General features: G+C 44.2%; 1 protein-coding gene across 2 annotated transcripts in view; it reads right to left on the reverse strand.

Annotated features, from left to right (window-relative positions):
* Positions 1-12,740: 12,740 nt before the first annotated feature.
* The window catches only part of SRBD1 (S1 RNA binding domain 1), a 255,048-nt gene continuing 240,484 nt past the window's right edge, over positions 12,741-27,304 (reverse strand). For both annotated transcript variants that reach the window (XM_073564217.1, XM_073564216.1), the window contains exons 21-22: positions 20,283-20,467; positions 12,741-13,437 (exon numbers count right to left, since the gene is read on the reverse strand). In XM_073564217.1, coding sequence (XP_073420318.1) covers positions 13,148-13,437; positions 20,283-20,467 — 475 coding nt within the window. In that variant the 3' untranslated portion in view covers positions 12,741-13,147. The remainder of the gene's footprint in view (positions 13,438-20,282; positions 20,468-27,304) is intronic.

Here is a 27,304-nt window from a genome sequence, read left to right on the forward strand (position 1 = left end):
CTTACACGATCTAGGTAAGAGCGTTCCCTGCAGCGGGTCTAATTATCACATTATCCGCCCGTCATGGTGTTTTTCCTTTAATTTATTTTTGGTTTTATTAAGAATTGGGCTAATAAAATCTACACCCGATGGAATCTTCTCATCAGTTATTCGCAGGCTCCAGGCATCAGCCGCCTGTGTACATTACAAATACTAATAGAAATATGCTTATAGTTAGAAATCCGCATCTCCGGGGAACGTCCCAGAAGCCTACAGTGATGTCGTCTCCTCCGAAATCCGTCTAGCCTCAGGAAGCATCTACTTAATTTATGTATCTCTTAAGAACTTCTTCAATGACTACTAAAGAGCTAGATCAATTATGTGAATCAGGGGTTAATGATTAAGAAAGAAATATGGCATTTTTTATCCATGGGGGCAGAGAAGAATGCTCGCGTAGATATAACGAGAATCCCATGGCACTGTGCAATGATGGCGGGGCGTTCATTTTAATATTTAGATCACTTAAGGGCTGTCAGCTGTAATAACCTTCTATCAATTGGATGTGTGTTATATTAATAGTAGAAGAGAAGAATACATTTGCCAGTCAGTGATATACTGGTCCTAGCTGGGATTTAATGGATAGTGGCAGATAACTAGCAAGCCGCTGAAATGTAGATATATTAACAAGACGTTGACATGAATCCAAGTTCCATCCAAAGATGTCAAGTCCAAGGGAAGAAGGTCTGTGAGGAAATGTCGTACAATTTAAAGGTTTCATCGAAAGATTCCAGATTGACCCATGTTGACCGCCGGAAGTGGACTCTGGTGAACTTTAACAGTTGTGAATGTGGCCATACAAAATAGAGGTAGGTTGACAGCTGAACAACCCTTGAACAAAGATTCATCTGGTGAGCAATCGTTTCCACAAAGCGGCCATACACTTTTTAGTTGATCTTGACAGTGACAAGCATCCCTACATGTTCAGATTATACGGCGCGAGTCACGACTGATGTATTGTCAGACGTGATATTCATTATAGAAAGATGGAAGATCTTTCACACAAAAGATTTTCCACTGAATAATTGCTTATAAAACAGCTATATGTCTCATTTAACCCCAACTGATAGTCCTGTGAAGGCTGAAAGGACATGAATGGTGACTGTACTCTATAGTTAGACAGCGAAGCCCAGTAGCTCATAGGTTAGCACTGATGCCTTGCAGAATAATATCCGGTCCTCACAATACCACCTTCCTGATTTCGTATCTTCCTCACCCATTCGCCTCCAAGACTTCTCCTGAGTATCTCCCATCCTTTGGAATTCTGTGCCCCAACACGTCCTACTGTCTCCCACATTCGGAACTTTCATACAGAACTTGGAAACCCAACTCTTCAAGAAAGCTTACAGCCTGCAATGACCTAGCTGCCACCTCACCACCACTAAAACTGCTGCAACCTCCCGACATTTCCCCATTACCCTGTAGACTATAAGCCCGCAAGGATAAGGTCCTATCCCCCTCTGTTCCAGTCTGTCACTGTTAGTCTGTTCATTGTCATTTATATTTGTATTCTGTCTCTCTTCACATGTAAGAGAACCATGGAATCAATGGTGCTCAAAAAATAAATAATAGTAATAATTTGAGTTCTAGGTTTAAAGAGAACCAGTCAATTCAAGAATCGCTATTAACCTGCAGATATTGTGTTAATTTGCAGGATAGTAGTGTTCTAAAGCTGTGCTGCAACCACACTTAAAGCACAGCTGCTGGGAGGAAATTAACTTTAATCTTCCCAGCAGCCTCTGTCTTTCAGTCATAGACAGTTGATGCGACTTCAGTCACTGTAACCATGCCCTGGCACTGACTAAAAGCTGGCTCAGCAGTGCATCAGTAGTTACAGCCTCCACTCACAATGTACTGAGCAATGACTGAAACTGCACCTCCATGACTGAAAGCCCAAGGCTGTCAGCACTGTTCCAGTGACGTCGGTTCTCCCGTGACATTATGTTGTGTGAGCCCTGCAGACAATCAGTGGTCGCTTCACTCTGACTTCCTTTGGATATAACTGACATCCGGTGGGAGCCCGAGGACCAGCAGCAGCTCTTACTTCTTCCGGATATCAGTTAAGTGAGAATGAAGCAGCCCATTAGTGACCACTAATTGGTTGCAGGGCTCACGTCACGTAACCAGAGGGGAGATAAGCTGTTTTTATTCTACATGGGGGAATTTTATAAAACACTCATAGGAAGATATCGCATGTCTAAGATATAATGTAGTCGCCCAGATGTTAAAAATAACATGTACTGTATAGGACCACCCTCAATAGTATTATCAGGACATGACAAAAACATAAGAAAAAGAAAAAAACTATCAGATATCTTGAGTATTTGTAAAATTACAAATCTTTAACGCATCAGATAAAAAGAGAGGGGAGGGAATAATGAATGGACACAAGCAAAATGGGTGCACGCCTAACACAGGAGCTAGTCAAAGAATTCAATGTATCTAGATACAGGGATTTATAGTCTTGCTCAAGAATATTACTCAATAAACAATTGCACAACCCCATAATGCCAATAAGATGATCTGTGAAGAATGATGAAAGCATAATAGTAAGTACAAGTATGTGTTCCAAATAAATGCCTTGAGTATTAATGCCAGAGGGAGGAAAAGTTCATAGTAGGATGTGCGCCCACCCCGACGCACGATTCGGCAGAGCCTTCGTCATGAGACAATTGTTTATTTAGTAATATTCTTGAGTAAGACTATAAATGCCTATATCTAGATACATTAACTTCTTTGACTAGTTCCTGTGTTAGACGGGCACCCATTTTGTATGTGTGCATTCATTATTCCCTCCCTTTTATCTGATCCTTTGAATAAAGTTTTGTATTCTTACTACTAGTCAGGATGTCAGATCGTTTTTCCTTTTCTTATATTTTTGTCATGGGGAATATTGTAATTGAAAAGGGATTATTGAAGTAGTGTCGGTGCAACTACACTGCTCAAAAAAATAAAGGGAACACTTAAACAACACAATATAACTCCAAGTGAATCAAACTTCTGTGAAATCAAACTGTCCACTTAGGAAGCAACACTGACAATCAATTTCACATGCTGTTGTGCAAATGGAATAGACAACGGATGGAAATTATTGGCAGTAATCAAGACACACTCAATAAAGGAGTGGTTCTGCAGTCGGGGACCACAGACCACATTCTCAGTACCAATGCTTTCTGGCTAATTTTTTTATTCACTTTTGAATGTTGGTTGTGCTTTCACACTTGTGGTAGCATGAGACGGACTCTACAACCCACACAAGTGGCTTAGGTAGTGCAGTTCATCCAGGATGGCACATCAATGTGAGCTGTGGCAAGGTTTGCTGTGTCTGTCAGTGTAGTGTCCAGAGGTTGGAGGCGCTACCAGGAGACAGGCCAGTACACCAGGAGACGTGGAAGGGGCCATAGGAGGGCAACAACCCAGCAGCAGGACCGCGACCTACACTTTTCTGCAAGGAGGAACAGGAGCACTGCCAGAGCCCTGCAAAATGACCTCCAGCAGGCCACAAATATGCATGTGTCTGCACAAACGGTTAGAAACCGACTCCATGAGGATGGTCTGAGGGCCCGACGTCCACAGATAGGGGATGTGCACACAGCCCAACACCGTGCAGGACGCTTGGCATTTGCCACAGAACACCAGGATTGGCAAATTCACCACTGGCGCCCTGTGCTCTTCACAGATGAAAGCAGGTTCACACTGATTAAATGTGACAGACATGACAGAGTCTGAAGACGCTGTGAAGAGCGATCTGCTGCCTGTAACATCCTTCAGCATGACCGGCAGTGGGTCACTAATGGTGTGGGGTGGCATTTCTTTGGAGGGCTGCACAGTCCTCCATGTGCTCGCCAGAGGCAGCATGACTGCCATTAGGTACCGAGATGAGATCCTCAGGCCCCTTGTGAGACCATATGCTGGTGCGGTTGGCCCTGGGTTCCTCCTAATGCAGGACAATGCCAGACCTCATGTGGCTGGAGTGTCAGCAGTTCCTGCAAGATGAAGTAAATGAAGCTATGAACTGGCCCGCCCGTTCCCCAGACCTGAATCCGATCGAGCACATCTGGGGCATCATGTCTCGTTCCATCCACCACCATCATGTTGCATCAGACTGTCCAGGAGTTGGTGGATGCTTTAGCCCAGGTCTGGGAGGAGATCCCTCAGGAGACCATCTGCCACCTTACCAGGAGCATGCCCAGGCATTGTACAGTATTGAGGTCATACAGGCACGTGGAGGCCACACACAATACTGAGCCTCATTTTGACTTGTCTTAAGGACATTACATTCCACTTTAATTTTGTGTGTGACTCCACATCCAGGCCTCCATTGGTTAATAAATTTGATTTCCATTGATGATTTTTGTGTGATTTTGTTGTCAGCATATTCAACTTTGTACAGAACAAAGTATTCAATAAGAATATTTCATTCATTCAGATCTAGGATGTGTTATTTGAGTGTTCCCTTTATTTTTTTGAGCAGTGTATATGCTGGTACCAGATTAGTGAGATATGTAATACAACTAAAATATGTAATGCAAGGTATAATAATCAGACATGATAGGAATCAGTGGAGAGGATGCACCATGTAATGAAAAATTTGATTATATTGGAAAACTTTTTATTTTTACACTTAATAACTGTGTGTCCAAATGCATGGAGCCATTTTGTAAATTTGGCTAAATAGGTGTATCATATGGCAAGTAAGACTAAAGCTATCAATTCAGAGAAATATGACATGAGGAAATTTGCCATGATGATATAATTAGAAAAAAAAAAAAATCTTTTCCTCTGTGTCTAGTTTAGGCATTGATGTTGTATTGTGTCATTGTAATTAGTGTCTTGCGACAAAGCCCAGCCCTAGTCGACAAACATGAGAAGCTAGAACCTAGTAAACCGGCAAATAAAAGGCTCAAAAGGCCGTGGAAGCAACAAAGAGCTCCGGACACCCCAAGCTCATGGTCTACCTTGTAACAGTAAAACACTCCATTACTTTTTATACTTTTCTTTCTGCTTTTATTATCGGATTATAAAACTAAACCGGCAAACAAATGTGGCAACAACAAGAGCAAAACCAATTACAAGCCACTTCCAATATTCCTTCCCTTTAATGTATAACCCTTTGAGAAGTTTAATTGGACTGCGGGGAGACGGGTGGTTACTGGAGTTGTAAATGTGCGCTATAAACACAAACAAGAAAGAAAACTAATCTAGTAAGGGAATATGGGATTCATTTTGCAAATTGTCTGATTAGTGGATTGTTGCCCATCAATAATTACCTTAAGATTTTCCCAAGACCCTTCTTTATTGGAGTCTGGCAACTCAACCTCCCGAACGGGCCTGTCAATCAGCTCTTGCAGATGGGAGACCCATTAGGGAGAGAACAATTGTAAACCTGCTGGGGGAGGGGATTACAGAAAGCAATAAGCGTCAGAAACCCAAACCTGTGGGTTTATTAACTAAGTGTATAATTTACTTTCTTGTAACTATCGGAATCTAGGCTCCTAGAAGGGACCCGCCACCACTACTGATAAGTCTGCTTTAATAAATACTTGCAATTCTTGTAAAATAACAATTTTGGACCATCTTTTCCTGCATTATGCCCTTTTTTGCTATCCCTCCTGGAATAAATTGACAATTGGGAGTTACCATTTTCTTTGTCAAAAGGGTGTGTCCCTACATAGTCTGACACAGTCAGCACTGATTGGACAATATAAGTGTATGTAGATACATCCTAACTCAAGGATCCGCAACCTGTGGCTCAGGGGCCTATGACTTCAGGCTCATGACTGTCCACCAGCTTGGTGCATTGTCACCTGGTCTAACAAACAGATTTGAAGAGCAGATCTGCAGATGGTAATTTTTGAGCATAGTCCAAAACAGAAGAGCTGTTCTGGATACACATACTAGCCTCGGGGGTCAGAAATTAATTAAGTGTAGAATTCTGGAAATGGGATGAAACCGCCAGGCAGAGGAGGTCCTTGAAGCCAGATGCGATTGTTTGTTCGAAGCGATTGATGCAATACCAAATCAAGGTAAGATGGTAATCCCTGGGTAAGTATAGTGCCTAAGTGCGAGTTTGGTGAGAAAGTTTTGGTTGTCATTTCACCAGTAATGAGGCCTCTAGGTGTCAATACTTTGAGGGAACGTGGGAGCAGGTGTCACCACTCCATGAAGGGAGTGTGGTTGGATCTGGTTGTGGCTCACGAACCTTTCTCAGATCTGAATATAAGAAAAGCTGGAGACCACTGCCTTAACTGGTAACACCCAGATGTCAGTATAGTCAGACATATACTGTATTTCTATGAGGAATAACAGAGCAACGGTACAGCGTAAAGTTTCAAGCTGCTTCACCATTGTCATCAGTTGCGGTATGTCCCAACAATATCTTACACTGTCCAGTCAGTGTTGACAGTTTTAGATTGCGTAGGGACACACCACCTTTAGACAAGTCACAAGAACTGACCGGTCTTCTTTAAGTCATCACTAATGATAGAAACATCTAGATGTACCAGTATAATGGTATTGTCAGCACCAAGTCCTGTAGTAGTGATCAGGCTCATTAAAGGGAGGTCTTACCAATTAGCAAGTCTTTACTATTGACTTGCTAACCCTATGAAAGTCAAAAGAACTACCCCTAAATCCCTAATTAACAAGACTGATAAGAATGCTAATCATGGAAGGAGTCCAATATCCAGAAAACAGGTTTCTCTGTTGGTGGAAAACAGAGAAAACGCTTATTTCTGAATAAACCACTTGTATGCTGCAATAAACGCTAAGCCAAGGATAATATGTTGGCTTTGGCTGCTAAAGCTGTTGAAAAAGTTCACACTATGCCGCTGGTACATCACAGGGCTATATACCGTATTTTTCGGACCATAAGACGCACTTTTTTCCCCCAAAATTTTTTGGGGAACGTGGGGGGTGTGTCTTATGGTAAAAATATACTAACCTGAGATCATGGCTGGAGGCTGGTGCCACGGGGCTCTGTAGTGCGGTAGTGGCAGCGGGCTGTGCTCCGGTACAGGGGTAGCGGCCCTCTGTGCTCCGGTGCAGGGGCGGCGGCTCCGCCGACATTTCATCCAAGCCCGGAGGCCCCCGCACATCCCTTGCTGGCCGCCGCCATGTTGCGGTGGCCTCTGGGAACATGGACGCCGGGAAGATGGCCGCCGGTCCGGGGACGGCGCATGCGCAGGTTCAGATCTCGTCCCGAGATCTCGTTGCCGAGATTTGAATCTCGTTCCCCGAGATCTCGGGACGAGATCTGAACCTGTGCATACGCCGTCCCCGGACCGGCGGCCATCTTCCCGGCATCCATGTTCCCGGAGGCCACCGCAACATGGCAGCGGCCAGCAAAGGATGTGCGGGGGCCTCCGGCCTTGGAGGAAATGCCGGCGGAGCCGCCGCCCCTGCACCAGAGCACAGAGAGCCGCCACCCTCACTCCACAGAGCCCATCTGCCCCAGCACTGCAGCCCCAGCCCAGCACAGCTGCCCCAGCCCCAGTACAGCTGCCCCAGCACAGCTGCCACAGCCCACCTGCCCAAGCACAGACCACCTGCCCCAGTACAGCCCAGCTGCTCCAGCACAACCAACCTGCCCCAGCACAGAGCCGCCACCGCCTGGACCACTGAATGACCCCTGTGACCACTCCTCCACCTGTGCCGGAAACCCTTCCCAGGTAAGCTGAATTTGGACTGTAAGACGGACCCCCATTTGACACATTATTTTTTCCCCTATTTTCCTTCTGAAAATTGGGGTGCGTCTTATGGTCCGGTGCGTCTTATAGTCCGAAAAATACGGTAAGTGAATGGGTTCACATTGCGACGCCTACACTACCCGCAACAAGGAAGTTGCAAAACATCCAACCGAATCGGATTGTTTGCAACTTGCATGCTGCGGTAGAATAGATGCGAAATATGATTCCATTATATTGTATAGCTGCGGCACCTAGCCAACTTCACTCACACGTCGGCTTTCGTAGCCAAAGTTGTTGTCTAGCTCTAGTCTCTCTGTTGTATGCAGGAGTATAGTCAAAGGATGGGGCCTCTTTACCTTGCATCCATATTGTGGTCGCTTTGCTTTATTTCCTATGCATTTTTCCAAAATAAAAATTAATATAAAATGGCAACAAATGAAAGCAAAACTTGTTCTATCAAAAATAAGGCCTCATACTGCTACATTAACCTAAAATACAAAATAAATTACTTCTCTTCATTTTTGTGGTTAAATCAAAGCATTTTTTCAGCTCCTTTAAGACCAAACTGTGCTGGTTCCTCCAGAGCAGGGTTCCCCAACTCCAGTCCTCAAGGCCCACCAACAGGTCATGTTTTCTGGATTTCCTTTGTATTGCACATGTGATGCAATTATCACCTTGGCAATACCAAGGAAATCCTGACACATGACCTGTTGGTGGGCCTTGAGGACTGGAGTTAGGGAACCCTGCTCCAGAGGTTACACAGGCTTCCTTGGGTATTACACATTATCTCCTTAAACTTTCATACTAATATTATTATAAAAGAAATAATGTTCACATATAAAATGGTACTTAGTGGACCTAAAATCATCTAGAAGATCACTCCAGACTGTCTTTATGCACACATACACATTAGACAACTGTCAGAGCAGCGCTTCAGGAAAAGTGTTAGGGTGTGTTCACAAAGAATTTTTTTGAAGGTGGAAAAATATGAGTTTTTCAACAGGAATCCACACCTGTAAACTTTTTTTCTAAGGTTAGTTTCACACTAGCGTATCTACACGCAGCGCACGACACCGCTAAGCCCCACCCCTGCCACGCCCCCTCCGGTAATCTCCTCCCTACTATCGCACAGCGCTGCATGCGATCTGCGCACCCTATCTTTAGCATAGGGTGCGCAGACCGTGCACGCTGGCCGTGCGCTAGTAGGATTTTGCGTGCGCTGCGCCCTTTTGACGGTGCGCCGATGTGCGCTGAACGCACCATGTTGCATTTTGGTGTGCTCGGCGCAACGTCAAAAGGGCACAGCGCATGCAAAATCCTACTAGCGCACGGGCAGCGCATGGTCTGCGCACCCTATGCTAAAGATAGGGTGCGCAGATCGCATGCAGCGCTGTGTGATAGTAGGGAGGAGATGACTGGAAGGGGCGGGGCTTAGCAGCGCCGTGCGCTGCGTGTAGATACGCTAGTGTGAAACTAACCTAAAGCATTTTTTAAAGAGGATCTTGAAGTGTTATTTTTCCCACATGGAAGCCTTTTCACTTGACCGTGGATGAAGGCGCTTCAAAGAGTTGACACGTAACTTCTTTAATTCCACATCAAATTTCCATGGCATGGAAAAAAAAAGCTGGAAAAAAACAATGTATCAACAGTAAAGTTGATGTTTTTCAATGAAATGAACAAGAAGAGAATTCATAACTTTTCAAAGTGTTTTCAATGCGGATTTTAGAGCACAAAATCCTTTATTAAAAAAAAAACCTCAGCGGGGTGATTAGGACCTTTATGTTCACACTAAGGGCTCATGCTGGCCACCGTGCAAATGAGTTCAAGCACAGACCACAATGCATGGACTGGCCGCAGCTCACCGACCCGAGTGGCACAGTCTCATAGATGTACGGAGCTGTCATGCTTGCGGTCCGTGGTCGGACCAATTTGCTTGGATATCTACAGGAGCCTAATTACTCCACCTTCACAGGAGGATTGACAGACACTGGTACAGAAAGAGTTGACAACCAGGCTGTGTGCATGGGTAAACAGGACTCCCCATGTCTCAGGTGAGAACTTTTTCTGCTTTTCACTCAGAAATCCTGCGATAAATCATATAAACCAAAAAGCTCAGTGTCTCTCCCGCTATCATATCCTGCACTCAGAGATTCTGATAAGGTGCGCCTGGCTGGCTCTGCTTATAACCAGGCTAGGTGATCACCTTGGGCAGTCAGCTGGGGAAAGCTGAGCAGAATAAATTGTGTTGGAGAGAGATCAATAAGCCAGAATTTCTCTGAGAAAAGACTGCACAGGCCGTGTGTACCAAACTGCAAGTATCACTGGTTGCTATGGACAAAAGCCGATTTGTTTGCTCAAACTGGGACTAGCTCAGCCATGTCTGAGTGTCCAGGGTCTATTTTGCTTCGTTAGCGCCTGGACAAGGCTATGGATTTTGTGTTATGGTTTTTGTTTTATTACTGTGCAACCTATGGAAATAAACATCACATTGTTTTGACACAAGACTCTGGTGCCTGTGTGAATGCAGCCTACAGCTGAGCGCGACTCCATACAATATACAGTATATACTTTGTATGTCTAAGAGAACTGTTAGGAATGCATGCACAGGTTGCAGACAAGTTGTCAAAAACTTTCTATGTGATTACACCATTCACCACATGGCCATTAAAACTACTTGTAGCTGCTCACCATGTTGGCATAGTTTCCAGGCGCAATTTTAGCCACAATGTGTGTACACAGTGGCTGTGAACATATGTACAGGAGTATGTGGATGTCATCTGCAGACACTGAATTGGTCTCTCAGATGCTTGGCTGCCTTGGATCTACAACTTCTCAAGCTACACGGCTGCTTGTATAGACCCCTAGAGAGCACAAGGCTCGAGTCTGAAAGATCCGATGGAAAAGGTGTGGTGTAACTGTGCAGGAGAGTGAGCAGTGTAACTGTGCAGGAGAGGAAGCGGTGTATCTGTGCAGGAGAGGGAGCACTGCAACTGTGCAGGTGAGGGAGCAGTGCAACTGTGCAGGTGAGGGAGCAGTGCAACTGTGCAGGAGAGGGTGCTGTGTAACTGTGTAGGAAAGGAAGAGTGGTGTAACTGTGCAGGAGATGGAGCGGTGTAACTGCACGAGAGGGAGCAGTGCAACTGTGCAGGAGAAGGAGCGGTGTAACTGCACTAGAGGGAGTAGTGCAACTGTGCAGGTGAGGGAGCAGTGCAACTGTGTAGGAAAGGAAGAGTGGTGTAACTGTGCAGGAGAGGGAGCGGTGTAACTGTGCAGGAGAGGGAGCGGTGTAACTGTGCAGGAGAGGGAGCGGTGTAACTGTGCAGGAGAGGGAGCGGTGTAACTGTGCAGGAGAGGGAGCGGTGTAACTATGCAGGAGAGGGTGCTGGTAACTGTGTAGGAAAGGAAGAGTGGTGTAACTGTGCAGGTGAGGGAGCAGTGTAACTGTGCAGGTGAGGGAGCAGTGTATCTGTACAGGAGAGGGTGCTGTGTAACTGTGCAGGAGAGGGAGCGGTGTAACTGTGCAGGAGAGGGAGCGGTGTAACTGTGCAGGAGAGGGAGCGGTGTAACTGTGCAGGAGAGGTAGCGGTGTAACTGTGCAGGAGAGGGAGCGGTGTAACGTGCAGGAGAGGGAGCGGTGTATCTGTGCAGGTGAGGGAGCGGTGCAACTGTGCAGGTGAGGGAGCAGTGCAACTGTGCAGGAGAGGGAGCGGTGTATCTGTGCAGGAGAGGGTGCGGTGTAACTGTGCAGGAGAGGGAGAGGTGTAACTGTACAGGAGAGGGAGAGGTGTAACTGTGCAGGAGAGGGAGCGGTGTAACTGTGCAGGAGAGGGAGCGGTGTAACTGTGCAGGAGAGGGAGCGGTGTAACTATGCAGGAGAGGGAGCGGTGTAACTGTGCAGGAGAGGGAGCGTGTAACTGTGCAGGTGAGGGAGCGGTGCAACTGTGCAGGTGAGGGAGCAGTTCAACTGTGCAGGAGAGGGAGCGGTGTAACTGTGCAGGAGAGGGAGTGGTGTAACTGTGCAGGAGAGGGAGCGGTGTAACTGTGCAGGTGAGGGAGCGGTGTAACTGTGCAGGAGAGGGAGCGGTGTAACTGTGCAGGAGAGGGAGCGGTGTAACTGTGCAGGAGAGGGAGTGGTGTAACTGTGCAGGTGGATGTGGTCTGTAGTGCACACTTCAAAATTGTTTGCATCATGAGCAAGTAAAATGACTACTGTCATCAATATAATCAAAAGGAGACATACCAGAAAAAGAATCACAGAAGGCTCTTATAGGGAATCTGTCAACAAATGTATGTTTCGATATAGGAAAGCAGCATAAAAAAGGGACAGCGACCCCGATTCCAGTGCTTGGTCACTTTAAAGAACTTCAGACTGTGGTTGTTAAAAAATCTCTGCTTTTTCTGCTGCAACTCTACTAGTCCTGTTGAAGATGCATACTCTTACCATCAATTGAAAGTTTTCTGTGTACACTGTGCATAGGCAGAAAGCTGGGAATCAGTGGTGGACTGTGATAGCTCTAGCTCATATATTATATCAATTCTGCAAGATTCTAATGTATTAATATCATGACAAACTGTATAAACTTAATACGAATGCAAAAAAATTAAAAAAACTAAGGGTGGACACATCTGAACAGGCTCCATCAGATCAGAAATATGCCCAAAGAGTGTTCTCTTGTCATATGTTAAAGGAGCTTGACCTTTCAGCTTTATCTATTTCATCATGACCATGTTAAAAATAATAACATCACTTCCCCCTCTCCACATTCGGGTGATTGTTTACAGGTTGCAGCCAATCTACACTGGCAGAGTCACTGAGCCAAGTGATTGTTTGCAGCGCTGTTGACTCAGTGTCACCACTGCAGCCTGTGCGCAATCACCGGAGCTGTGATGGAGACACTGGACCTGGGGAGAGGAAGTAACAGATGATTTTATTATTTTTACCATATTAGATAAAGTGGTTTGATGTGATGTGTTTTTTTCTTCTGTATAAAAAAAAAATACTCGAACACACAAAAGTACATTAAAAACAATTCATGTTTTCTGGTTGGTCTCTTTTACAATTTTTTTTTTCTTTAGGAGAGAGTAAGAGGGTTATGTTTTGTTTTTTTTACTCCTGTACTAAACAAAAGAATTCACTTGGAATAAAGTAAAAGCGGGAAAAAAAAATATTCTCAATTACCCCGGGTAACGTGCTCCCTGTCTCGGCGATTCTGCTCTATATTGTGGAACATATAAAACAAGGAGAGGACATTTCAGACGCTGATGTGAGAGGAAATAACTTGGCGTTACAAAAATAACAAAGTATCCTGCCAGAGTTTATTCCTGACTGGCATTTCAGCTCCAAATCCTAAATCGCAGAGGCACTTTACATGTCAGGAGAGCAGAATTCCTCCTAACAGAAGCTTGGGAGCGTCGAAAAAGAATTATAAAACGCGTAAAAGTTCCAATGAAATCCTGGACTGTCTAATGTCAACATTTAGTACTTTCACTTCCACCCTTTCTCCAGGTCCCAGTCCAAGACTTCTCCTTCTCTTCTCCTTGGAAAGTTTGTCTTCTGTTATATAGCGCATTGGAATTAACCCGGCTTTGCCCACGCCGATGTCAACGAAGACACCGAACAATGTGGCGTTTTCCACTTTCCCGGTTAGAATCGTCCCCAGCTTCAAATCTTCGAGGCAAACGATATTGGTCTTAAAATCAGTTTTGTCAAATTCTGAAAAGAGAGGGAAACATTTACACAGGACAGAACGACAATCACTTTAATAATTTGCATTAGTAGCTGAGAAATAAATGCATGCCTTAAAGGGAATCTGTCACCTATTTTTTCGCATATAAGATGCAGCCACCGGCATCAGGGGCTTATCTACAGCATTCTGTAATGCTGTAGATAAGCCCCCGATGTAACCTGAAAGATCAAAAAAACGAGTTATATTATACTCACCCAGGGGCGGTCCGGTCCGGGTCCGATGGGTATCGCGGTCCGGGTCCTCCCATCTTCTAGCGATGACGTCCGCTTCTTTGCTTCCCGTCGCGGCTCTGATGCAGGCATAATTCTTTGCCCTGATGAGGGCAGAGCAGAGTACTGCAGTGCGCAGGCGCCTGGAAAGGTCAGAGAGGTCAGGCGCCTGCGCACTGCAGTACTCTGCTCAGCCCTCAACAGGGCAGAGAATTACGCCTGCAGCGGAGCCGCGACGGGAAGCAAAGAAGAGGACGGCATCGCTAGAAGATGGGATGCGCCGGACCCGGACATTTTACAATTCTGACCACTGTCAATTTATGTGGTAATAACTCTGGAGCACTTCAACAGATCCCACTGATTCTGAGAATGTTTTTTCATGACATATTGTACCTTCATGACAGCGGTAAAATTTCTTCAATATGACTTCCATTTATTTTCGAAAATATCATCAATTTTGCAAATATTTCAAAATTTTCAAACTTTTAATTTTCATACCCTTAAATCAAAGAGTTATGTAACACAAAATAGTTAATATTATTTCCCACATGTCTAGCTTTACATCAGAACAATATTTTAAACTTTTTTTTTTGTTAGGAAGTTACACAGGGTAAAAGTTGACCAGTGATTTCTCATTTTTCCAACAAATTTTGCAAAACCATTTTTTTAGGGACCACATTACATTTGAAGTGACTTTGAGGGGTCGATGATAGAAAATACCCAAAAGTGACACCATTCTAAAAACCGCGCCCCTCAAGGTGCTCAAAACCACATTCAAGAAGTTTATTAACCCATCAGGTGCTTCAGAGGAATTTTTATAACGTGGAAGGAAAAAAAACAAACATTTAACTTTTTTTCATAAAAATTTTACTTTAGGCCTAAATTTGTTTTTATTTTCACAAGGGTAACAGAAAAAAATGATTTGTAGTGCAATCTCTCCTGAGTACGCAGATACCCCATATGTGGGGAAAAATTACAGTTTTGGTGCAAGGCAGGGCTCAGAAGGGAAGGAGTGCAATTTGTATTGCTGGAATAATTAGTGGGCGCCATGTTGCATTTTACATAGCAATTTGGAGATATTTATCCTGTGCTCTACACTGAGCACTTACTTTGGGGTTTACATCTAAATCTCTGAGTGACGTGATTCAGATGAAACCCTCTACTGATTTATTCTCTATAATGAGACAGCAGAGTTACACAGGACTCTGTCTGGCCTCTGTTCAACATTGTCCTTTTCAGATGTGCACAAAACTGTGACAGACCGCGCTTTTATGCACACCTAAAAAAAAGACACCGCCGGATCATAGGCAGGCATACAACGTCCACAGTGCCTCCATCTGCCTCATTATAGGGAATCTTCCGCCGGAGTTTCCATCTGAATCACACATTTCACATATTTACATGGTAACCCCGGTGTAAGTGCTCAGCGTAGGATAAATGTGCACCAAGCCTTACTGTGATCTTTGGGAGGTAGAATGAACAAATCAACAGGAAGTTAACAATGTATTCTATTTAAATTTTACACCATTCCTTGTGCGGTATAAGTGATTAGACAACGTTATTCTTTAGAGCGCTGCAATTATAGTGATACCAGATTTATACTGTTTTTCTCTGTTTGACTGATGTCACACACTAAGACGCTTTTTATTGCAAAGCTATAGTAATAGAAGGATAGGGGAAATGAAGGGAGGTCAGCTCACCAGTCTCAGTTGCGATCCAGAATCCTCCTGCGCACGGAGTCACCTTGATCAGGGGCGTTGACTGAAGCAAAATAAAGGATGGAATCTCCAGCGCTGGACTTCAGTTAAAAATTCATCATTTATTATAAATTCTTAAAATCGGACAGAAAAAAGTATGAATAAGGACATGGTTGGAACCATGAGTAAGACCCTCTAGGTCGAAACGCGTTGGTTGGAGAACACCAGAGACCCCATCTGCCTGTATGTCCTTATTCATACTTTTTTCTGTCCGATTTTAAGAATTTATAATAAATGATGAATTTTTAACTGAAGTCCAGCGCTGGAGATTCCATCTTTTATTGCAAAGCATCACCTTATTTTGACAGGTATCATTTTTCCAAAATTCGTCTGACAGAGTCCTGTGATGACTTGTTTTTTGAGGGACAAGATGACGTTTTTATTGGTACCATTTTCGGGCACCTGACATTTTTTGATCGCTTTCTATTCCGATTTTTTGGAGGCAAAATGAACAAAAACCAGCAATTCAGGAATTGTTTTTTTTTTTACCATTCTGCGTGTGGTAAAATTGCTAAGGCAGTTTTATTCCTCAGGTCAGTACGATTACAGCAATACCACATTTATATTTTTTTATGCTTTGGTGCTTTTACACAATAAAAAGTATCACTAGCACCGATCATTGGTGTTGCTGTAGGGTGTCAGCTCTTACATAGAGCCGACACCTGCATTTGATTGCGGCAACGCTCAGTGTGAGTAAACGTGATCATGGCACCATATATATACTTCTTTGCGGCAAGGCAGCTCCCACAGAGCAGTATATATACGACGAATGTAGGGAAGGGGTTAAAGGGACTTTCCATCAACATAAGAAAAGCAATTGAGCAAGGTTTCAAATAACAAAAAAGTTGTATTTATCTTACTAGGTAAAGAGGCGATGCACTATTTTTCACCATTTAACCCTTTAATTAGCACAACCAATAGTCACTGTCAGTCTTTATATATACACAAAGTGAATAGAAAAAGTCTACATATCCCTTTTAAAATGCCAGATTTTTGTCATGTTAAAAAAAATAAATAAATAATTGATACCTAGAAAAATCCTTTCAGAACTTTTTCCACTTTTAATGTCACCTATAATCTCTTCAATTCAATTGAAAAATAAACTGAACTTTTTTTGGTTGGAGAAAGAAAAATAAACTAAAATAATGTGATTGAATAAATTTGCACACCCTTCAATTAATATTTTATTAAAGTACCCTTTGAGTTTATGAAAGTATTTAGTCTTTTTGAGTAGAAGACTATTAGCATGGCTCATCTAGAATTATCAATCTTTGAACAGTATTCCTTGTATTATTTCCAAATCTGTCAGAGTGTGAGGGCATCTCACGCGTACAGTACACTCAAGCCATCCTCAGCTGGATTCAGGTCTGTGCTCTGGCTGGGCCATTACAAAACTTTGATCTTCTTCTGGTGAAGCCATTCTTTTCCTGATTTGGAGGTATGCTTAGGGGCATTATTGTGCAGAAAAGTGAAGTTCCTCTTCGACTTTTTTAGCAGAGGCCTGAAGGTTTTGTTGCAAAATTTACTGATATTTGGAATTGTTCATAATTCCTTTTACCTTAACTTTAGCCACAGTTCCAGTTACTGAAAAAGAGCCGTAAACCATAATGCTACCTCGATCAGTCTTCACTGTGGGTATGGTGTAGTTCTTTTGTCGATGCTCTGCGTTGGCATTGTGTCAAACACATCTTTTGGAATTATGGCCAAAATGTTTAACCTTGGTCATCAGACCATAACAAATTTTACCACATGCTTATGGCAGACTTTTTGAAGGACTTGGCAAAACATAGCCATTCTCCGATGATTTTCTTTGTAAGAAAATTCTTCCATCTTGACACCCTACCCCACAGGCCAGACATATTAAGAACACAGGAGATTGTTGTCACATGCATTACACAACCAGTTCTTGCCAGAAATTCCTGCAGGTTCTTTGGCTGACAAGAGGTCTACAGGAACATTAATCAAACCAATTTTCTACTTGTCTTTTCATCATTTTGAGGGATGTCCAACTTTAAGTAATATCACTATTGTACAAAATATAAGCCACTTCTTAATGACAGTTTTCACAGTGCTCAACGGTAGATCTAATGCCCTGGAAATGTTTTTGCACCCTTCTCCTGACTGATAACTTTCAACCATGAGATCCCTTTGCTGTGCTGTGAGCTGTTTACAGACCACGGCTTCAGCTGTAAAATGAAACTAAAGCCCCCGTCACACTAAGTGATATCGCTAGCAATATCGCTGTAAAGTCACCGATTTTGTGACGTAGCAGCGATATTGCTAGCGATATCGCTGCATGTGATACTTACCTCCGACCGGCTCCCCCGCTGATTATCGCTGATCGCGCGAGAAGCTCCTGGATCATTCCTCGTCGGTCACTTCCTGCGGCGCTTCCTGCTGTGACAATGAGCGACGCGTGGAGCCGGTCGGGAGGATGCAGGATCGCCGCGTCTGGCAGGTAAGTAGCGATCCCAGACCCCAGCGATGTCGCTGGTGAGATCTGCCTATGTGGCAGCTCACTAGCGACCACCTAGCGATGCACCAGCGATCCTGACCGCGTCATATCGCTGGTCGGGATCGCTGGTGAGTCGCTAGGTGTAACGGTACCCTAAGATGATGTCAGGAAAATCCTACTAAAACAGCTAAGCTTTTGTATGAGGTTAATCAGAATGCCTGTAAATTATGCCAGTTGTGTACTGACTATGTGACACGAGGTTACATGTGATTGGCCAATTCTGAACACAACCACATCTCCAAAATTAAGAAAATCTTCAAACTTATGAAGCCACACTAATTTATTTTTTCCCCCCTTCAACAATTTCAATTTGTTTCTCAAAGGATTTGTACAGATTATGGGAGCAAATGACAGACCCCAATAAAAGATAATATCTGTTGGGCTCAATAGAGAAAGTGTTTTCTTGTTGGATTTGATCAAGGTAATGCTGACCACTGAGCCACAATGAAGCCCCCGATAACTATAAAATAAATACTAAAAATAATATAATATACCAATAAACGGGAAAGATTCCAACCAAACAATGAACTAATCTTTATACTAATGCCCGTGTGGCTCACTGGAAACTAACAAGTGTTCCCGAGAGCAGATGCTGTGGGCTGACGTCTGTATCCCCAGACTGAGGGTCATTCTTCTTAAGATTACAATTCTTACGGAAACGCACTAAAAGACGTCACATTATAACAAATCATTTCTCTCCAGCAGAATCATTTCCCTTCAAATAGAAATGGAACATTAACGCCGGCAAAATAATCGCCGTAAATTCTATAGACATGTAAAAAAAAAAAAAAAAAAAAAAAAAAAAATCATTTGAATCATCTAGGGAACATCTATAAAAGAAGGCAAATAATACGCGAGTAAGAAGGAAAGCTCTACTGTGAAACGACTCATTTTTGTGGTCAGGCGACCACATATTCAGGAAATGAATTCAAATCTGAAAATAAATTACATGCCATATAAATTGTGAATCAAGAAATGTGCACTTATTAAATAAAGCCACCGGAGACCCATGGAAGACTGTGGTTAGCTCATGACAGCGCCGACTTCAAGGGCTAAATGTTATTCCTCGGGACGGTTGATGCTGGAGCTGATAAATGGGTGATTTATGAGCTCGAGCAACAAAGACAAATACAGTTTTCAGTGATCTCTTCAATCAAACTCTTTGTAGTCCAGGAGATGGAGAGGATACAGTGTCCTTCGACCAGACTCCAAATAGTGATTATTATTTCAGAGTGAAGCCATGTTCTGTTTAACGTCCCCAAAAAGAAAAGGGCCTTTACTTCTTCATACTTGTACTGAGTTCTGTAGGTTTCTTCATATATACATAAGACAAGCACCATATATAAAATGCTACATAAATACGCTTCTATCTATGGGAGAAAGGAAGTGGAATCCAGAGGCGGCAAACATGGATTAGGCCAGATGTACCATAATCCAGGGAGCACTGGCCATTATGTCAAGTGAGCAGAGGGGCAACCAGAAGACTCACAGATGCCCTTGCCAGTCTACATGTCAGGGGTGTATGTCGGATGGATTGTCAAATAAGTTCTCTACAATGGAGAATCCACCAACACTGTAGTGTTTATTGAGTTAGCGATTCGGCCTATTAAGTTGTCTGTTCCAAGGACCACCTCTTATTAAATACTTTTCAATATCAGTATAAAATAAAAGTAACAGCACATCTAGCACCGGCAACGTACCGGATAGGGCTGCACTGAGTATTCCAGAGCTCACATGGCATTGTTATGCCACTTGAGCAATGCGGCCACTAATGGGCTGCAATTCTCACACTTCGGTTACACAAATCTTGGACATCAGAAGGAATGGTGAGAACTGCGGCCCTTTAGTGACCACTGACTGACTGCAGTGCTCACGGTACATAATGTCAGGAGAGCCCTGGGAGACCCGTTGCAATATAACATGTAAGGCGAGGTTGTCTAAGTAGTGGACAACTGCTTCAAATATGACCATTCATTTGTTAACTTGGGCTAAGTACCACCATGATTATCTGGCAGCGTTTCCTCCTCTCTCCTGACAAAGAACACAAGTCCTTCGGATCTGTAAAAACCGTTGTAGGCCAAACAAGTTTTCAGCCATTAGTTATTGAAGCGTATGTTAGTCTTGTGGGTTGGAGATGAAGGACTTAAGGGTTTGACCGGTCACACTAACTATTACACTATGTATCCTAATAGGGCTGGACAGAGGTAGAGGTGTTAATAAATATTCATGATCAGTATTTTTGTTTAACAGATGATATTCAGGAGCATCCCGATGTATATTACAATCGTCATACAATGTATACGTATAGTGCAGTACCATGAGCTCTTTACCTGTACGCATGTCGTAACCTTCAGGCTGGCAGAAACCATCAATGATGAGCTGCAAAGTGAGCTCTGTTGTTTTAACTTTTTCGGCTACTCTATCAATTCCTTCTTGTTGGATGTAGCCATTTATTTGCTTTTGCATCTTCTCTGTTCCCATTTCATCAGTACTTCCACCAACAAGTGCCAGAAACCTGTAATAGATATATACAAATTTCTAAAAGAAGCAGCAAATTAAGAATAAGGAGGTGACAATTACCAAACCATTCTAATAGATTATTGCACAGAAAGCATGGGCAGAAGCGGTAACTACTAATTGATGGGCTGCTCTAGGAAACACTACAAGTGATAGAAAATTGTCCAGAGACTCAAGAGTATGCAAAAAGGAAAAGAAGAGTAATAAAGAATGAAAAAACAATTAGTTATAACGCATCTCGCTCAATCGGAGATCAGTTCTGCCATTATCTAAAATTCTAGGGTCTCCACCGATTAGGGAGCACCGCTACTCTGCCGTCACCATAGTCTACTACTGAAGTCCATTTCGTTAAAAAAAAATTGTAAATATTTGGTTACCACTTAGATCTGTTGAATCTGCAATTAAAAACACCTGAACCCTATATTGTACCCAATAATAGAGGAGGGGTGATTAGTTTTGTCCGAATACAGCATTTTACAGAACATCCTGCAATCTAAGGCTGGTGCTGATCTATAGATCTATTTTAATGGGTACTATAAAACACTGTTATTTCGTCAAGTACTAGGGTGTTATTTAGGCATAATATTAAGGCGGTATTAAAGATCCCCTACATAGACTAATTCAACGGGTTCGGCAGACTGTCTAATGTCCTCCCAGCCCTTCTCTGATAGATGATGCCGGCAAAGAGAATAAACGGCGTGCTGATTTTTCAGAGGACAATTCTTATGTTTTTCATGGAGATAAGTCTTGGCCAGAGGAGTTTGACAGCGGCTCTCTCAAAGTACAAAGGAGAACTTGTACGAACCGAGCATTCTTGTGTATGGGATGAAACAACAGTCAACTAAACATGGATGGGACCTTTAGACATTACTACTTTAAAAAAGCACCTTCAAACAAATGTTGAGAAAAGGACTCTCTGTAGACCTCGACCTGACCATGAACATATCCAACACTGCGAAGACAAGAGAGCTACCTACTACATTCTACAGATGATGAACTTTTATAACATTATCATTTACCCTTTAGTTCAGCAACAACCAAAAAAAACACATGGACAAAAATGATTTCATGGCAAGTCATACTTTTTACAGTGACTGTTACGAAAGATGACTCTCCTACCTGACCACAACTGAAGACGATGAAAAACGAGAACTGAAGTGTCTAAACTCATCTTTGAGTCACATAATAAGCACCGTAACCAAATTACCGGAAGACTGTTAATCCAGTCACCTCCAGGAAAACATGAATGAAAGGTCCTTCTATCATGAGAAAGAAAACCCTGGATAGAGCCTTTGAACACCCAATCTGACTTTTTACATGCCATACACAGAGATTACTTAAAGTGATTATCCACCTTCAAACGAGGGTCATATACTAAACTGAGAAAAGCAGCATAATACTCGGCTATCACTTGCAGAACGACTAGCGACAGAACTGACCCATTTATAACAGGATGTAAGATTGCCAATGCGTGCTTGTTTCTTGGCTTTGAAGAACTTAATCTAGATGGATATTTAATATCCAGCTCCTGCTCGAATGCGGCTTAAGGATGCCCAGGATAAAGCTGAAGACAGGAGAGCAATCAATACACAATGTTATTTTGCTTTAGTGATAATGCACTGTATCGATTGGCTCTATTTTAAAAAAGTCAATGCTAAGAAGAAAGTTGAAGGATGACTTGAGAGCACTTCAAGGTGGGCAAGTTATGAAACAAGGCAAAATCATTTTTCGCCAGGTTCAATGTATTGTCCTCTATCAGATGCCCTAAGAACAAGTGCTGAATTTTTTAGATGTGGCCAAGAGGAGAAAGTCATGGGGCAGCGGAGTATGAAAGTGGAGACCAGGGGTGGACATATCATTGGTGCCACCTCTTGCTGCACAGGGGCTCAAGAGGTAAGAGGGCCCATTACCACCTCCAAATAAGCAAGGAGCTTCTCGCATAGACAGAACTATTGGATTATTATGTGCCCATAGTCTGCTCATGCACAGGGGCCATTTTATGTCTGTGTCCACTACTGGTGAACAAGAAGCAGTTTTCTATAGAAAAGGAGACAGGTGGCATGGGGCAATTTAATACATAGGAGTTAACAAAGGAGACTCGTAAGGGGAGGAAACAAGAGGCATATAAGTATGGGGAAGAGGCAAGAGACAGGTTGGTATAGAGGTAATGACAAAGCACAGCTTAGTAAAGAGGAAGAGATAAGGAGCATTTTAGTGTATAGTAGGAGAAAAGTAGCAGCTAAGGGGTACTTCACACTAAGTGAGATTGCTAGCGAGATCGCTCATGCGTCACCGATTTTGTGACGCAACAGCGGCCTTGCCAGCGATCTCGCTGATCGTGCTCGAATGTCCTGGGCCATTTTTTGATCACTGGTGTCCCGCTGGCCAGCATGCATTGCTGTGTTTGACACCAACGAGCGACCTCGTTAGCGACTCAAGAAATCATGGACGCAGGCGGGAGTCGCCAGAATCGCTGCTGTGTGACACTAAGCGACGCACCAGCGATCCCGCCGAGATCGTTGCTGCGTCTTTGGGTAAATTTGACAGCTTACTAGCGACCTGTTAGCGGCGCACCAGCGATCCTTACCAGGTCATATCGTTGTCGGGATCGCTGGTGTGTCGCTTAGTGTAACGGTACCCTAAGTATGGAGGAGGTGACAAGAAGCAGCTTAATATAAAGGAGGTGAAAATTGTAGCTTATTAAAGAGGAGAGAGGGCTCATCATAGTACTGGGCAGCTTAGTATAGAGCAGGTGAAGACAATAAACAAACTAAGGCTGGTTTCACATTTGCGTTTTTTAGCGCTGGAAAAAAACGCATACGTGCGCATGCGATTTTTCCCCTATATTTAACATGGGTGCGCATACATGCGCGCTTGTAAGCGCATGTATGCGATTTTCATGCGCTGCGTTTTTTTGGGGTGTGCGTTGGTATTTTCCAGACGCTGCATGTTGCATTTTTTGGCCCTGGAAAAAAGCGCATGCGCACGTATGCGCACGTTTTGCGCTAAAAATGGCCATTATAGCCTATGGATGCGCATACGTGCGCACTGGCATGCGCAGGTATGCGATTTTTTAGCGCTGCGTTTTTTGGGTGGTGTCCACTTTTTATCCTAGTTAGAATCTTCTAAAGTCAAAAAAAAAAAGTCTCTATAAAGGAGGTGCCTGCCAAAACTCTGCCACTACTACACTGAGAGATTGAAGAGCAGACAGTCAACCAAGAACCCATTATATCAGCGAAGAATGTGAGTATATTACATTATATGCCTGTCCTTTTAAATTATGTATGTACTAATGATTTTTATTATTTTTACATGCAGTATGTCTTCAGAATCAGAGTATTCCCCATCGCGGCAGGAATTGGCGCAAGCAGACCGTGAGGTGATTATTTTCGTGCATCTGGTAAGTATATCTGCTGCTTCTCCAAATCTCTTACGTTTTTTTCAACTTTCAGACATCGTCATCATCATCTGCGGACGGCACTAGTGAGGGCGAAGAGCAGGAGCAGCGAAGCCAAGTCCCGGTGGTGATACGGAATGTAAGTATCAAATGATTTGTAATGTTCTTTATTTTTTATCTTCTATTTTTACTCATTTTTTTGTTTCTTTTTTTGTAACTTTTTATTCAATTTAAATTTGATTATTCTAATGAATGTGTTTTGTCTAGGTTCCACAACGGGATGAAGACGTCTACCTGGATAATGAGCAGCTCATCAGCCTGGTCCAGGAGCGTTCGCCGTTGTGGGACAGCCGTGACCGGCTGTACAAGGACAATGTGGTGACCCGGCGGCTATGGAATGAGGTGGCCGCAGCGTTGATGGATGGCTGGGACAGCGCCACAGCATCCTCCAAAAAGGCGTTTAGTGAGTATTTCCCTGCTCTGTATTGTGCCGCAGTGACTGTTGTCCTTGACGGCACTGTTGGGTTTCGTGCTAGGCGTATTCTAGCAGGAAACCCAACAGTGTCATCGGTGTCTACAGTGACTGCTTTGAGTATTGTATTGCTACATTGTGCCGCAGTGACTGTTGTCCTTGACGGCACTGTTGGGTTTCGTGCTAGGCGTATTCTAGCAGGAAACCCAACAGTGTCATCGGGGTCTACAGTGACTGCTTTGAGTATTGTATTGCTACATTGTGCCGCAGTGACTGTTGTCCTTGACGGCACTGTTGGGTTTCGTGCTAGGCGTATTCTAGCAGGAAACCCAACAGTGTCATCGGTGTCTACAGTGACTGCTTTGAGTATTGTATTGCTACATTGTGCCGCAGTGACTGTTGTCCTTGACGGCACTGTTGGGTTTCGTGCTAGGCGTATTCTAGCAGGAAACCCAACAGTGTCATCGGGGTCTACAGTGACTGCTTTGAGTATTGTATTGCTAGATTGTGCCGCAGTGACTGTTGTCCTTGACGGCACTGTTGGGTTTCGTGCTAGGCGTATTCTAGCAGGAAACCCAACAGTGTCATCGGGGTCTACAGTGACTGCTTTGAGTATTGTATTGCTAGATTGTGCCGCAGTGACTGTTGTCCTTGACGGCACTGTTGGGTTTCGTGCTAGGCGTATTCTAGCAGGAAACCCAACAGTGTCATCGGGGTCTACAGTGACTGCTTTGAGTATTGTATTGCTACATTGTGCCGCAGTGACTGTTGTCCTTGACGGCACTGTTGGGTTTCGTGCTAGGCGTATTCTAGCAGGAAACCCAACAGTGTCATCGGTGTCTACAGTGACTGCTTTGAGTATTGTATTGCTACATTGTGCCGCAGTGACTGTTGTCCTTGACGGCACTGTTGGGTTTCGTGCTTGGCGTATTCTAGCAGGAAACCCAACAGTGTCATCGGGGTCTACAGTGACTGCTTTGAGTATTGTATTGCTACATTGTGCCGCAGTGACTGTTGTCCTTGACGGCACTGTTGGGTTTCGTGCTTGGCGTATTCTAGCAGGAAACCCAACAGTGTCATCGGGGTCTACAGTGACTGCTTTGAGTATTGTATTGCTACATTGTGCCGCAGTGACTGTTGTCCTTGACGGCACTGTTTTTTTTTATCAACAGTGGACAAAGTCCGAACACGTTGGCGTTCGATCAAGGACCGCTTCAACAGTGATGTTCGTGCTGAGGGCCAGGTTCGCAGTGGATCTGCGTCAAGGACCAGAACTAGATACCGTCACTATCACGCGTTGCAGTTCCTAAGACCGGTCCTTGCCACAAGATCGTAAGTATTATACATTTTGGGTTTTTATTTTTATTAATCTGTGTTTTTCTAATCCACAGCTGATGCTTCTTGTAAAGGCATGGTAGTAATGATTTTCCTTTCTTCCACAGCACCTGGAGCAGCACCCTGCAACCTGGCCCTGGAGCGGTCCTTCCTCGGACGTCCTCTGACCCGTCCCAGCCATCCGACAGCCAGGAAGCACCTTGCAGGTCAGCCACACACACAGCTGGTGACCAGGAAGCTGGGCCATCAGGTGTTCCCCTGTCCCAGGTCTCTGCCACTGGTTATGCGGGCACTACCCGCCAGCGGCAGAGGGCCTTGGACAGGAATGTCTTGCCCGAGTTTATGCATTTGAGCGAGACATTTAATTCCAGCCTCAAGTCACTGTCCGACAGAGTTGAAAGCGGTTTTGCACTAATGGAACGTGGTTTTAACCACTTTGAACACCGCTTCAATTCTGTAGAACAGCGCCTTGACCGTCTGGAGGCCGACCTCAACAGACCAGCACACCATTTTTTTAGTAAGATTGAAAAGGGCATGGCGGAACACCTTAGTCCTGATCAACAGCTGAATGTGCTGCAGGCCTGCAACAATGCTTTCTTGCAGGCTATGCAGCATAATCGGTACGGTCAGCAGTCAGTGGTGTCCTTTCCATCTGTGCCACCATTGACTCGCTTCACCTCACTACCGACTTGTGCTGCATACCACTGCACGGACACCTCTATTCAAAGCCAGGACACCCACCGTTACACCACCACAAGTCTGAGTGCAAATGGTCACTTCACCGACACCACCATGGCAAGCGCTGCTCCTGTCTGGAGCACCACCGCCAATCCCATGCATGCGTGGAGCTCAGCCACCACTAGGCAAACATGGAACAGCCCTGCCGCTACAACAACATGTAGTAGCCCTGCCACCACCACTCTGCAAACCTGGGCCATCACTGCCGCCACCAGTCCTCCTGCAAGGACGAGCACTGACAACGAAGAGCAGCATCAGCCACCTCAGCAGCATCAGCCAACTCAGCAGCAGCCGCCACCTCAGCAGCAGCCGCCACCTCAGCAGCAGCAGCCACCTCAGCAGCAGCCGCCACCTCAGCAGCAGCAGCAACCACCTCAGCAGCAGCAGCCACCTCAGCAGCAGCCGCCACCTCAGCAGCAGCCGCCACCTCAGCAGCAGCCGCCACCTCTGCAGCAGCAGCCGCCACCTCAGCAGCAGCAGCCATACCAGCAGACGGGGGACCTACATTCCATATTTGCCCCTACTTCAAGGCGAAATCAATCAAGGCGGGCATTGGGCCAAAGTCGGTCCAGGCACACAAGCCTACGGCGACATGCCATTACAACTAATGTAACTGAACAGATTTCCTCTCCTACAAGTGTTCCAAGTTTAATTCCCTTAACTGGACTACCTTCCCCCACAAGTTTTGTTGCCCCTTCCCCTCAAACACCGTCTTCAACTGCAAGTGTTGCATATTCCCTGCACACCCCCAAATTGAAACCATCTGCCCCCAAACGCCGTAAAAAATAATTTTTATTTTTTTTTTTGTGATAAAAAATAAATTTACATTTGTGGTTCACCATTAATAAGTTTCATTAATGTTGTTTGCGCCGCTCACACACACTGATGGGTAA

The sequence above is a fragment of the Dendrobates tinctorius genome, unplaced genomic scaffold (assembly GCF_039654945.1).
Source record: "Dendrobates tinctorius isolate UK_male_01 unplaced genomic scaffold, ASM3965494v1 ptg000434l, whole genome shotgun sequence".
NCBI classification, from domain to species: domain Eukaryota; kingdom Metazoa; phylum Chordata; class Amphibia; order Anura; family Dendrobatidae; genus Dendrobates; species Dendrobates tinctorius.